We start from the raw sequence: 14,431 nt of genomic DNA, 5'->3' as shown, positions 1-14,431 counted from the left end.
CCCAGCCGAGTGCCCTGAAATGGCCCGTGTATACAACCACTGCCACAAAAGTCCTATTCACTGTTTTCTAGCGGCATTACTGTTGTTTATGAAATCGACAACACGAATAGCGAATGTTCGTCGCATTAACGGCGACGGCATACGGCGCACACACCTAGGGGAATCAGAAAACCTTGATTGCAAACCAATGGTGTACGTGAGCTCTAGAATCCTGAGGAAACAACTGAAGTACGAACCTATTGTCGGTCACCAGCTACCATGGGACTACATCTCATTACGTTGTTCCACTGTCTTTTGAATCAGACTTTTAGGTCGAATACTCGAAGTTTGGTCCCTTAAGAAAACCACCTGTTTAGATTTGGGCACCCGGGCAGTATCACCGATCACATACAAATCAATGATAATTTCTACTGGCTTCATTGTTATTGTGTGACGTATACGTATTTGGTTCCCTCTTGTTCCAATGTTTGTGTTCAAATAAAGAAATAAATAAGAATGACTACTGAGTCAATAAATACATATTTTTTAGTTGGGTAATGAAATACAACTAGGGTGAGAAATATTTGCATAGACAGTGCCATATGAAACAGGAATTAGGGTCAATACATAATTATATTGATTAAAATAGACAATTCCTTTGTAAGCAATCCTAAATGAGATATGTATACAGCAAAAAGAAAAAGGAGAACATCCAAATAAATAGTTGAGATCATGAGTCAATTGAAGCTAGACCATCAAGGAAAACCTGGAAGCACTGGATGGCCATTTCGTCCTATTGTGGGACTCCTCAGCTAAAATCTCCACGAAACCCAGATTCTGATCCAAATAAATAGTTTATGCAAATCTTATATCTTATAAGTATTTCATAAATGGTATTTCTAAGACAGTTATTTGAACACATATAAATTGGTACAAAGGGGAACCAGATCCATATGCACCACACAAAAATTGTCGTTACGACAATTTTTGTGTGGTGCATATGGATCTGGTTCCCCTTTGTACCAATTTATATGTGTTCAAATAACTGTCTTAGAAATACCATTTATGAAATACTTATAAGATATAAGATTTGCATAAACTATTTATTTGGATCAGAATCTGGGTTTCGTGGAGATTTTAGCTGAGGAGTCCCACAATAGGACGAAATGGCCATCCAGTGCTTCCAGGTTTTCCTTGATGGTCTAGCTTCAATTGACTCATGATCTCAACTATTTATTTGGATGTTCTCCTTTTTCTTTTTGCTGTATACATATCTCATTTAGGATTGCTTACAAAGGAATTGTCTATTTTAATCAATATAATTATGTATTGACCCTAATTCCTGTTTCATATGGCACTGTCTATGCAAATATTTCTCACCCTAGTTGTATTTCATTACCCAACTAAAAAATATGTATTTATTGACTCAGTAGTCATTCTTATTTATTTCTTTATTTGAACACAAACATTGGAACAAGAGGGAACCAAATACGTATACGTCACACAATAACAATGAAGCCAGTAGAAATTATCATTGATTTGTATGTGATCGGTGATACTGCCCGGGTGCCCAAATCTAAACAGGTGGTTTTCTTAAGGGACCAAACTTCGAGTATTCGACCTAAAAGTCTGATTCAAAAGACAGTGGAACAACGTAATGAGATGTAGTCCCATGGTAGCTGGTGACCGACAATAGGTTCGTACTTCAGTTGTTTCCTCAGGATTCTAGAGCTCACGTACACCATTGGTTTGCAATCAAGGTTTTCTGATTCCCCTAGGTGTGTGCGCCGTATGCCGTCGCCGTTAATGCGACGAACATTCGCTATTCGTGTTGTCGATTTCATAAACAACAGTAATGCCGCTAGAAAACAGTGAATAGGACTTTTGTGGCAGTGGTTGTATACACGTGGCCATTTCAGGGCACTCGGCTGGGGTGAGTGGGCTCTCATCACTCTCGGCCGTACCAGGGCATTTGAAGGCAGTAGTCATTTTATACTTACTTAAATGACATTAGCGTCAATAGAATATTTATGTTATTTAATGACTTCCTGTTCACTTACCGACACATGGACTATCTTTTGTAAAGTGTTTGATTTTTTCTCAAATCCAGCCAAATAATAGAATGAAAAGATCCTTAGGTGAAAATTTTTTTAAATTCAAGTGAATAGTGAACTTTGTCCATGAAAGGGGATATACAATTATACAGCATTTGATTATTGCTTTAGACATGTGCGGACAAACACATATATATAGGAAGTAGTTCTCATGGTAACTACTTCACTTGATTTTCTTCATTTAATTTTTAGATTAATAATTAAAATTTCTGATCAGGTTTCATTTTGTTTCCATCCCCCTTTATTCATACATGCATGTATCATACATATTTATCTAAATTTATTTTAGGATTTACAAGAACGTGTATTACGTGGCAAATATCGTGTTCCATTCTATATGTCAACTGATTGTGAAGCATTATTACGTAAATTATTGGTATTGAATCCAGCCAAAAGAATCACTTTAAGGGTAAATCAATATAAATTATTACTCTTTTCTATTGTCGTCTTTGTTGTTTAACTGAAACCGTCTAGTTTTTCTGTTGAACTAAGTAACCAAGTACATATATATGTACATGGGTAGTTTTCCGTCAGTCAGTCGGTTATGTGTTACGTAATTATTGTAAAAAATTCAAATGTTCATGAAAATAAACAAAGATGGATGATGGCTAACAGTGCGTCCTATTTTGGGACTCATCAGGTGAATGTACCTGCATCCCATAGTTGATGTTCACTTTGGGACTCGAACCCAGTACCGTTGGCTTTAAACGCCATCACTTTATCCCACACATCAATGGGAAAATTCGAACAATCAGTACAAAAATGAAGTTCATGAAAATAATTGTTAATTATTAACAAACAATTAGATGAAATATAGTCCGCGTGACTATCGTAACCACTGGTTGGAGACTCTAGATGACATGGCTTAGAATCGATCACAATGGCGTATGTGTAGACACTCTTTATCTTCCCTTAAACCTTGAGATTAAAATTGCTTCACATCTGTCTTCCTTCCTATACTATATCATTATATACAACCTTTCTTTTATATATTACCACCACTAAATTAACTAAATTGACTACTTCTATGAATTTGGTGTTCATCTTGTTGGGCTAATGAGGTATGGCAACTTAGGCCGATGCATATATGTGCCTGGTCCTACGTTGTAGCTTACTGACTGTATATGTAAGTGATATTATGTGAGATGGAAATGATTAGTAGAAAAAAGTCTGTTGAATTGAGTGAACATTAAATATGATAGTTCCATTTGTAACAGTTTCAAATTATTCGATTCTTGATATTTCGATTCAATTTTGAACAGTTGCAGTTAGTAGAGGTACATTCTCTGCAAATTTATTTCAATTTTTTTCCGTTAATTCCCAATGAGGTAATCCAAAACACTACAAAAAAATAAATTAAAATTTATACTCATTGTACTGTTAATACTTCTGTTGTGAACAAGGACAAGTGGGGACAATCGAATGTATTTAGGTACAAAATCATCGAATATCTCGTTAAAATATGAGAACCATATAGTAAATACACTTGGAATTGTTTGTTTGGATCTTCCCATTGATGTTTTTAGGACTGCAACTGGTCAGTCTCTAATTGGCATATGTGCATAGTGTGCGTATTGCAGGTGGCTATCAGGACTCAGTGGGCCGAGTGGATAACGCGATGGCGTTTGAAGCGAGGGTACTGGGTTCGAGTCTCAGAGTGAACATCAACTCTGAGATGCCGTTACATCCAGCTGACGAGACGCAAATAGGACGAAATGCGCGTTCTATATTCGTTCCCGTTCTTTCTTTATCGATCTTCTACTGAAATACATTCAATACCCGATCATCGTTATATACTACTTATGTGGATATGAATAACCCACACCACACTTCTACTACACTGCGATTTCATTTGATCATTACTTCTCGTTCTGAATTTGTAAAGCAACTTAAAAGGATTCACATGATTGCAAGGTTCCACTTTGTATATTATTGACTGCTTTTTTAAATGATATATTAAGGTTTCTTACTTGTTAGCAGTTAAGTAGCTTAATCGATCACTTTCTAATTAAATAAAAGTGGCTTGAATCCAAAATTGGATTCTCATAGATAACATCAATCCTTTCAACATTGTAAATACATCATGCTGACATAGAGTACTAAAGATCGCAAAATTTATACCTAAGATCTTTGTTTTACTGGTTACCAACCACCTGATTTCTTAATCTAGTGCATATTCAATGATTTTGATTAGTTACATCATTTCAATGGAATCGATAAAACTAAGAAACTACTTATGTGCATACTGTGCGTATTGCCTCGATATAGTCTAAATTCACAAGCAAGGTAAGCAAAGATGGATAGTGGCTAGCAGTGGAATCCAGTTTGACGCGCGTTTCGTCCTATTTGGAACTCGTCATCTGGATGTACCTGTATCTCAGAGTTGATGTCCACTCTGGGACTCGAACCCAGTACCTTTCGCTCCAAACGCCATCGCGTTATCCACTCGGCCACGATGGCGATAGCATTTGGAGCGAAAGGTACTGGGTTCGAGTCCCAGAGTGGAACATCAACTCTGAGATGTAGGTACATCTAGTTGACGAGTCCCAAATAGGACGAAACGCGCGTCAAACTGTATTCCACTACTAGCCACTATCCATCTTTGCTTACCTTGCTTGTAAGAAACGACTTCTTTTTCACAACTCTTTGTTTATCTTTGTTCTCTAGTGACATCTAATAAATCACACCTTTTAAATAGTTTTAACTGATGCATTTGCTGTTAGAATTTCATTCGTTTCCTAATATCTATTTACTTCTGTTCAACAATGATTTTATTCCATTTATTTTGAATATTCTAATAAAATTAGTATATTGACTTTGTATTCGACTTAGTAACTAATGTCATTCAATGTTTTTATTGATCTTCTTTAGTACCTATATAATATTCCCTTCTTTTCATCTCGTTTCTTTCCTTCATTCGTTTCTTTTTGTTCTTTCACATAGTAACGTACATCGTCTATTTCCACCCACCCCCCTTTATGAGAAAATTGTCCCTCAATTTTTGTCGATTAAACAAACCTTAATTATCATATTTCTCTACAATAATGTTTTTCTCATGTTTAATTCTGTTCTTTTGTAAGTGTGTATGTGTGTGCATCTGCATATTCATTTTCAAAATCATGTATTAAAGTTTATTCATGATTATTAATTGGTTATAATGAGGTAGGATAAGATTTATTTATTTATTGAAACACATTAACATTGGTACAGGGGGGCACCAGATACATATGCGCCACACAAAACTCATTTGATTTGTGTGATGGCTGTGATACTGCCCAGGTGCCCAAACTGAAGCAGGTGGTTTTCTTAGGGGGCCACACTCGGAGCCTTTGACCTAAAGGTCTGATCTACAAGGTAGTGAAGCATCGTGAGGAGATGCAGTCCCATGGTAACCGGTGACCAACGATTGATTCATACGCCATTTGTTCCTTCAGGATACTGGAATCAGCGCATGTGCACCATTGGTTTTGGATGAGTGTTTTCCAACTCCCCTAAGTGGATCCTCCATATCCACCAACCCGATTAAAGCGTCGGACATTCACTTTTCATCCTCTCAATTTGGTAAACAACAGTATTGTCACGAGAAGGCAGTGAGTAGGATTTCTTTGGCAGAGGCTATATGCGTGTGGCCATGTGAGAGCATTTGGAGAGGGAGAGCGGACTCTCCCCACTCTTGGCCGTACCAGGGCTTTTGGGGGGCGTAGGATAAGATAGTTGAATGAATTAAGTTTTTGGCATAAACATGTATAATACACGATATTGTTTTATTTCAACTAATAATGGTATTAATATGTTTATGTTATTAATGATCAGTAATCAATAAATGTTGACTTGTTCACTGTTCATCACGACAAGATCAATTAGAACTAAACTCATTTGTCTCACTGACGTTTCCAGTTTTTTTTTAAACTTACAGTTTATATGAAATGGTTTCATTCTATTTGTAGTCAATCCCGATTTACAACAGAACAGATTTTGTATGCATCATTGTCATCTAAATTTGATACCATTAATCATATATGTCGATGCTTTTGTTATAAATTTCTTTTATCATGACCGAACTATTCCTATTGCTTATTATTCTTGGACACTAATTCACTTGACAAGTTCCCAAATCAGAACACAGTTAAACAGGTAGAAAATATATTCCAAATAACATGGGTAGATGGAAGTAACAAGTACAATAAGAGATATGTTAGTATATTTATAGTTTTTAAATGAGAAGATTCTAGAGTCTTCTCCAAGTATCGGCTAGCGCTGATTGGATAAAAATTCACCAATCAGCGTGCAGCAACAGAATTGTGCATGGAACATGCTTTAAACCAATTTATGTCCCGTTAACAACTTTGTTTCGTAAATAGAAGTAGCCGTATGGAAACTCTAGAGCTTGATTTCGTGTTGGTTGACATACATCATCAAGTTGTACCTACAGTCTATAGCGGATTGATACTTCTTAGACCATTCTAACTTATCATTCCCGTTCCACAACTGTAATTTACCTCCTATCAGAAGGAGAATAAATTTCTTCATGATTATGAGTACTCAGCTGATAAAATGCCAACTTCCATGAAACTTAAATCAAACAGAACTTCTCTCTGACTGTCTAATATCGTGATTTACTGTATACCATTTAGATTCATCTAGGTTAATAACGATATTGACTCTCGATCGATAAGATTCAACCTGCAATCTAAACTTATAAAGGATGGTTTTTTAATTGATTACTTTATGTATTACCGTTCATTATATGTTTTTATTTCCTGAATAAATGGAAGTTTTACCAAAAACAAACTAGTTAGCTATTATAGAATCTTTTCAAATCTTTCATAAATACTATTAAATGCTCTATTGGCAGCCGATAAATTGTCAATTTTATGTATTTTCATAGTTGAAATCATGAGTCAATTGAAGCTAGACAGACCACCATGGAAAACTTGGAAGCACTGGACGGCTGTTTCATTCTATTATGGGACTCCTCCTCAGCAGTGTACATCCACGATCCCGCACTCGCGAGATTCGAACCCGGGACCTACCAGTTTTGCGCTACAGCACTGACCTGGCATCCAATTTTATATATATAATCTTTGATAAGGATGAAATTTTTTAAGCCCCCAAATGCCCTGGTACGGCCGAGAGTGGGGAGAGTCCGCTCTCCCTCTCGAAATCCTATCACATGACCACGCCAATATATAGCCTTTGCCAGGAAAGTCCTACTCACTGCCTTCTCGTGGCGGGGGTGTTATTTACGAAATTGAGAGGACAAAAAGCGAATGTCCGGCACTTTAACCGGGTTGGTGGACAAGGCGAGTCCACCTAAGGAAGTTGGAAAACCCTCATTCAAAACCAACGATGCACATCGGCTCCAATATCCTGAAGGAACAAATGGCGTATGAACCAATCGTTGGTCACCGGCTACCATGGGACTGCATCTCCTTACGATGCTCCACTGTCTTATAGATCAGATTTTCAGGTCAAAGGCTCCGGGTGTGGCCCCCTAAGAAAACCACCTGCTTCTGTCTGGGCAGCCGGGTAGTATCCAAGCCCTCACACAAATCCAATGAGATTTGTGAAGCGCATATGTATCTGGTGCTTCTTATTACCAATATTTATGTGTTTAAATAAATAATTCTTCAATAATAATCTTCTACTCTATAAATTAGTCTCATTTCTTTTCTTAAAGAAGACATTTATATTTATATTTCCAGTCTTATTGTCTTCTTTATCATATCTACAATTGATTATCTTTGTCAATGGAAATGTGTCGTTACTAAATAACACACATTTATAATCATCTATCTCTTTCCGCCTACCTAATTTTATTTTTTCCCTAATAAAAACAATCTATTATCATCCTTTCTTTTTTTTCTTCAATTATTCACACTCATACATCTTTGAAATTGTTTCTTATTTACTTTTGTTGTTGGGGTTTTTCGGTTAGATTTATTGATCTCTTTTTTAAATATTTCATTTCCTTGGAAACAAAATAATCTCTGTCTGATTGATTGGCTATTATTATTATTAACATTGTCTGGACACTTGGGAAATTGTCCAGAATGATCTTAATCATCTAATTTATTTATTTAATTAAACACATGAATATTGATACAAAGGGGGCACCAGATATATATACGCCACACAAATCTCATTTGATCTGTGTGAGGGCTATGATACTAACCGGGTGCCCAAACTGAAGCAGGTAGTTTTCTTTGGGGGGGGCACACCCGGAGTCTTTGACCTAAAGGTCTGATCCATAAGGCAGTGAAGCATTGTGAGTAGATGCAGTCCCATGGTAGCTGGTGACCGACAATAGATTCATGTCCCTCCAGGATACTGGAGCCTATATGCTCCATTGGTTTAGAATCAGGGTTTCTTAACTCCCGTGGGTGGACTATCCATGTCCACCAACCCGATTAAAACGAGAAGTACTAATCAAGATATAATACACATCCTAGATTCCTCCATTACCTACATATAAAATCTACTAGAATAAATACATTCACTTTAATTATGTTACAAAAACATGAATGGTATGATCCGCATCACTTTAACATCTATCATTTACGATAATAATAATAATAGTATGAAAATGTTTACTGTACAACATCAATCCAAATAAACTTTTATTAAATTATATAAATAGTTATGTAAACAAGTTGTTTATCTATTTTCTTTGAACATATTTATTGGACATATTTTAATATTCTTATTGTGAAGACTTGATCATTTATTAATTTAAACATATAAATATTGGTGCAAAGGGGCACTAGATACATATGCGCCACACAAAACTCATTTGATTTGTGTGAGGGCTGTGATACTGTTCAGGTGCTCAAACTGAAGCAGGTGATTTTCTTAGGGGACCACACCTGGAGCCTTTGATTTAAAGGTCTAATCCACAAGGCATTGAAGCACCGTGGGGAGATGCATTTCCATGATAGCCGGTGACCAATAATTGGTTCATACTCTATTTGTTCCCCCAGGCTACTGGAACCCATATGCATCATTGCTTTGGAATCAGGATTTTCCAACTTTCCTAGGTGAACTCGTCGTGAACAACACCCCCGCCACGAGAAGGCAGTGAGTAGGATTTTACTGACGTAGGCTATATACGGGTGGTCATGTGAGAGCATTTAGGAGAGGGAGTGCCCACTCTCCCCACTGCTCATCATTAATAACATCTATATATATATATGAATAGTTAGACGTATAAATATGGAGGTATATAGACTGTTTTTACTTAGATCATCATCTTGGTCCTATATATGATTGTGATTAATTGTTTATTTACAACGTGTTCGATGATTAGATCTGTAAAAATAAAAAAAATGATTATTGATTTTATTGTTTTTGTTTCATTTTTCCTCACTTTATTTTGTCTTCATCATTTTCTATTGTGTATGCGATTGTGTTTTACGTTTCAGTTAGCTGATAGGTATCTAAAGTAATAACAATAATAATAATACGAATCTCTTTCATTCTATTTACATTGTCTTATTGAACAAACAAAAATATCTATAAGGCTGAAAGTTTGATTTTGTTGATATGCATAAATAATTGTCAGTTATCAGTCAGTCAGTTACAGCGTAGAACTTAGTACGTACGTACATCATTTCGAGTTGCCATACCACATTAACACAGAGATGTAGTTGTCGATTCAAATCCCATAGTGGTAGAGGTTGTAAGAGTATAAGCATTAATGGGAAAGATTAGGATTTGAAGATGTTATTGAACAAGTATAATCCAGTGAAAAGAATTTGGAAAGAGAAAAAAGAAAGGGACATGAATTCAAAAGATTAGAATTTAGGTGAACACAAAGAGTGGATGCACCTTCGCCATTGCAAACGATTTTAAACCATGTCATTCAAGGTGTCTAACCATCGGTTGTTATCATCTTGCGAATCCCACAACCAGGTAGTCTACACCTACCAACATTTCGTTATATGATTAAACGAACAAATAATAATAATGATTTGTTCATCATTACATTATTATTGGTGTAAGTGTTTCTTTTCTCCTGTTAGATTATCGATTCCTGATGATGTTCCCGTTTAAGAATAATCAGTAACTGATTTATTAGGCATGTATATATATGTATTCAAGGTACTTAGCTTTATGTTCGTTTGAATTCTGTCAATTCTATACATGACTACCCAAAATCAAACTACATGAAACAGCGAATTATGAAACTGTCAATTGAAATCCTCAATGTTTCAACCAATAAGGAATCATCAATGATCATTGATCATATTTGTTGATCCGAGATGAAATCGATGTTCTTAACTTGATGTTCTTGTCAGATTTTTTCGCATGATTAACATATAAACGATAATCTATAATAGTTTTATATGTGTGATATCGGTTAGGTTTTCTTAGCTGACCTCTTGTATTCCATTTTGCTTATAGTAGTTGTATAGAATAATGATATTATTGCATAATTAGTTGGCGATAGTATGATAGGTTCTAAGAAAGTTCCCAGTATGTCACCAAAATGTTATAGTCTCGTTACTTACTAATTATATAGCAAAAATATCTATGACATTCATCCATAAAATTGATTCCAAGATTTACAGCTTTCTCGATATTCACCACGTTATAACAGTCTCATCAGATGATGCCACATACACACTGGGATATTCTGACCCTTTCTCATTTTTGATCGCTTCAGTTTGAATATATTCTAAATTGGTTTTTGTTTTTTGTGTTTATAGAATGTCATGTCTGATAAATGGTTAAATATTGGCTATGAAGATAATATTTTAAAACCTTATACTGAGCCACCTCCGGATTATAATGATACAGAGAGATTAGGTAAATCTTTACATTTATTACCTGGGGAAGAGGTTTGTTTATTCTCCACCTTTTTTCACTAGATGTTTATTCATACAGTGTTTCTTTTTCATAGTTGAAGCGTGAGTCAATTGAAGTTAGACCACCATGGAAAACCTGGAAGCACCGGGCGGCCGTTTCGTCCTATTATGGGACGACTCAGCAGTGCGCATCCACGATCCCGCACTCACGAGATTCGAACCCAGGACCTACCAGTCTCGAGCCAGAGCCCTTAACCGATAGACCACTGAGCCGGCTGGCATCCAACGGTGTTAATGTCTAACTTCAACTGATCCACGAAATTGAGCAGCCGTTCACCAATTGTCTTCAGTGAGTTCCTATCTCACAAAAGACGTGGTTTGAACTCCACTGGTCACTGCTTCTCACTAGAATTCCTTGATGTACTTCTCGAAGTCAGTTACTAGTGAGCATATGATTTTCTTTTCTCTAAAAGATAGACAGAGACTGCGGTGCAAAATTGATTTAGTCATAAGGGGGGATTATTTTAATAATACATTTATGCATATAGACTTTATGAACGAAAGGTGTATCACAATAAAGAGAGTATTTTGAATTCTTTTATCTTAAATCTGAAAGTGTTGGCTATACGCTTTAATTCTAGAATATCATAAGTTCCAAAATCATACTATTTATGAAACCTGTAATATATCCATCTATTCAACAATGGATCGTGGATGCGCACTGCTGAGGAGTCCCATAATAGGACTAAACGGCCGTCCAGTGCTTCCAGGTTTTCCATGGTGGTCTGTCTAGCTTTAATTGACTCATGATTTCAACTATGAAAATACTGAAATATCCACAAAAAACCCCCTTCGAATGCTAATAAATAACATTTTTGAACCAATTGAATGTAGTGTAGTGTATTGGATCTATGATGGAATAGCGTTGTTTGTGATAATTTACTTTCGACCTAGTATATGAGACTTCTTTTCAGTTCTCATCCGAAACTCCACCTGGGGGATCTAACACAAGACCTTCAGGTCTTGAGTTTTGAACTTAACATTTAGACCACTTAATCGATCTCTAATGGTCTACACATCTAAGTTCAATCAATTCATGATATTGAATAATTGTATTTAATCGCTATTATTGATAAGTAACTGTTTTACATACAACAAATTTGAACTCCAGTGTTAACATCTTCTCACCATTAGTTTGGAATCAGGGTTTTCCAACTCCCTTAGGTGAACTTTCCATGTCTGTTAACGTGGTTAAAGCGCCGAACATTCGCTTTCCGTGTTTTGTTAATTTCGTAAATAACACCCCCGACACGAGAAGGCAGTGAGTAGGACTTCCCTAACAGAGGCTATATACGCGTGACCATATGAGAGCATTTGGAGAGGGAGAGCGGACTCTTCCCACTCTCAGCCGTACCAGGGCATTTGAGGGCCACTAGTGAATACTCACGTTTTATCGATTTATGTGTGTACTATGTGATTTTGTGAATTCTACAAATTTCGAGATCATTCATACACTACTATGGATAAATGTATCGAATACTAATGACATTGAATGATTAATATTTTCGTTTTTCAACGAAAATATTCTGTCTAGAGTGATTATGATTACATTCTTATTGAAAGTTCAGGTGTTCATCTTGTGCTAACGAGGTATGGCAACTTGGACCGATGCATAAATGTGTCTGGTCCTACGTTGTAGCTGACTGACTGACTGATGTTAGTCGATTTTAAGACTATCATGTAGGCATCATCTTCTAAAATTGATTTTCTGTATATTCATTTGCATACCTTTTGTATCTTATTTAGAAATTATGCGTATTATGGGTTATCGACCGGATGATGTTCGTGAAGCTTTAATCAAACAAAGTTTTAATAATGTCACTGCAATTTACTTATTATTAGCTGATCCAAAAACAAGATTAACTCTACCAGCTGGTAGTCTTTTTCCATCTAATCAATCACAATCATTACATGGGAATATAGGACTTAATCATCATCATCATCAATCATCCGGTTCTGAAGGTGTTACAGTTGATGCCTCCTCCACTCCTGCTACTGTGACAGAAGATGAAACTAATCCATCATCGAAAGTTCAGTCTTCCTTAGACAATTCCAATGGAAACAATAATAATAAACAGAAAACTAATCAAAATGGATTAACCTACCAAAGCAAAAGTGAGCTAGTTTAAGTAAATGCTTTATAATAAGCGTCGAATATAACGCGTCACATATAGTATGATGATAATAGACAGATTGTTATGTAACTGTAGGACGGATAATGGATAAATGAACAAGAATATCAAATTTATCACGACTGAATGTTGTTTGACTCTCAAGAAATATGGTAGATCAGCAGTTCAGGAAGTAGAGTTATGTGAGAGATAATTGTCTGTTTGACAAATTGACAAATATTGGTACAACAGGGCACCAGATATATATGCGCCACACAAAAGATTGTCATTTAATTTAATTTTGTGAGGGCTATGATACCGCACGGGTGCCCAGACCGAAACAGGTGGTTCTCTTGGGGAGGGGCACACCCCTAGCCTTTAACCTAAAGGTCTGATCCACAAGGCAGTGAAGCATCGTGAGGAGATGCATTCTCATGCTAGCCGGTGACCAATAATTGGTTCATTCACCATTTGTTCCATCAGGATTCTGAAGCCATGTGCGCCACTGGTTCAAAATCGGGGTTTTTCAACTCCCCTAGGTAGACTCACCGTGTACACCAACCCGGTTAAAGCGCCGGACATCTGCTTATCGTGTTGTTAATTTCGTAAACAACACCCCTGACACGAGAATGCAGTGTGTAGGATTTCCCTGGCAGAAGCTATGTGCGTGTGGCCATGTGAGAGCATATCGAGAGAGAGGGCGGGCCCTCTCCACTCTCGGCTGCACCAGGGCATTTGGGAAACACCATGGTAAAATGAGGAATTGAATACTCTAGTTCGATTTAAATTAGTGAACTCCTTAAAGTTTTTTTCTATGTACGAAAATTTCTAATCGATTCTACATTGAAGCCAGTTTTGCTAACTTTGTAAGTTGCTTTGCATTATGATTCTGATGGGAGATAAGTCACTTGAGTTCGATCTATTGGATACCATCATCCTAATATGGACGCCGTTAGTGCGCATCCATGATTCCTCACTCGCGACTCAAACTTTGAGCCTTCGGTCTCACGCGCAAACGGTCAACATCTAAGCCACTGAGCTAGTGTCCAACGGTGTTAATCTCTAACTCCAATCATTCTATGATCTTCAGCCTTTATCCATTGCATGCGTTGAATAGTTGTCTTACACCCGATACTGATTGAACTCCACTGGTCACGGCTTTCCATTAGAACTCCAAGAGTTATATTTTGAACCCAGTAACTAGTTAGCAGATGACTATTATAAGTATTGGGGATTAGTAGAGATTGTTGTATTTTCACAGTTTGAAATCCAGGCTCTCAGTGATAGCCTAGCTACGATCAGTTAGTGGTATCAACTGCAAAAATACTGCAATCTCTACAAATGCTTCGTACTGATATCT

The 14,431-nt window shown here is 36.6% G+C and overlaps 1 protein-coding gene across 2 annotated transcripts in view; it reads left to right on the top strand.

The window, feature by feature from the left end:
• The window catches only part of Smp_169900.1 (serine/threonine kinase), a gene marked incomplete at both ends in the record, with an annotated part of 67,088 nt that overhangs the window by 17,344 nt on the left and 35,313 nt on the right, over positions 1 to 14,431 (top strand). For both annotated transcript variants that reach the window (XM_018791781.1, XM_018791782.1), the window contains 2 exons: positions 10,824 to 10,901; positions 12,707 to 13,075. In XM_018791781.1, the coding sequence (XP_018645102.1) occupies positions 10,824 to 10,901; positions 12,707 to 13,075 (447 nt within the window). The remainder of the gene's footprint in view (positions 1 to 10,823; positions 10,902 to 12,706; positions 13,076 to 14,431) is intronic.

This window comes from Schistosoma mansoni (assembly GCF_000237925.1).
Source record: "Schistosoma mansoni, WGS project CABG00000000 data, chromosome 1 unplaced supercontig 0076, strain Puerto Rico, whole genome shotgun sequence".
In the NCBI taxonomy this organism is placed as follows: domain Eukaryota; kingdom Metazoa; phylum Platyhelminthes; class Trematoda; order Strigeidida; family Schistosomatidae; genus Schistosoma; species Schistosoma mansoni.
The sequence above is the reverse complement of the archived record's forward strand: the minus strand, read 5'-3'. Positions and strand labels throughout refer to the sequence as shown.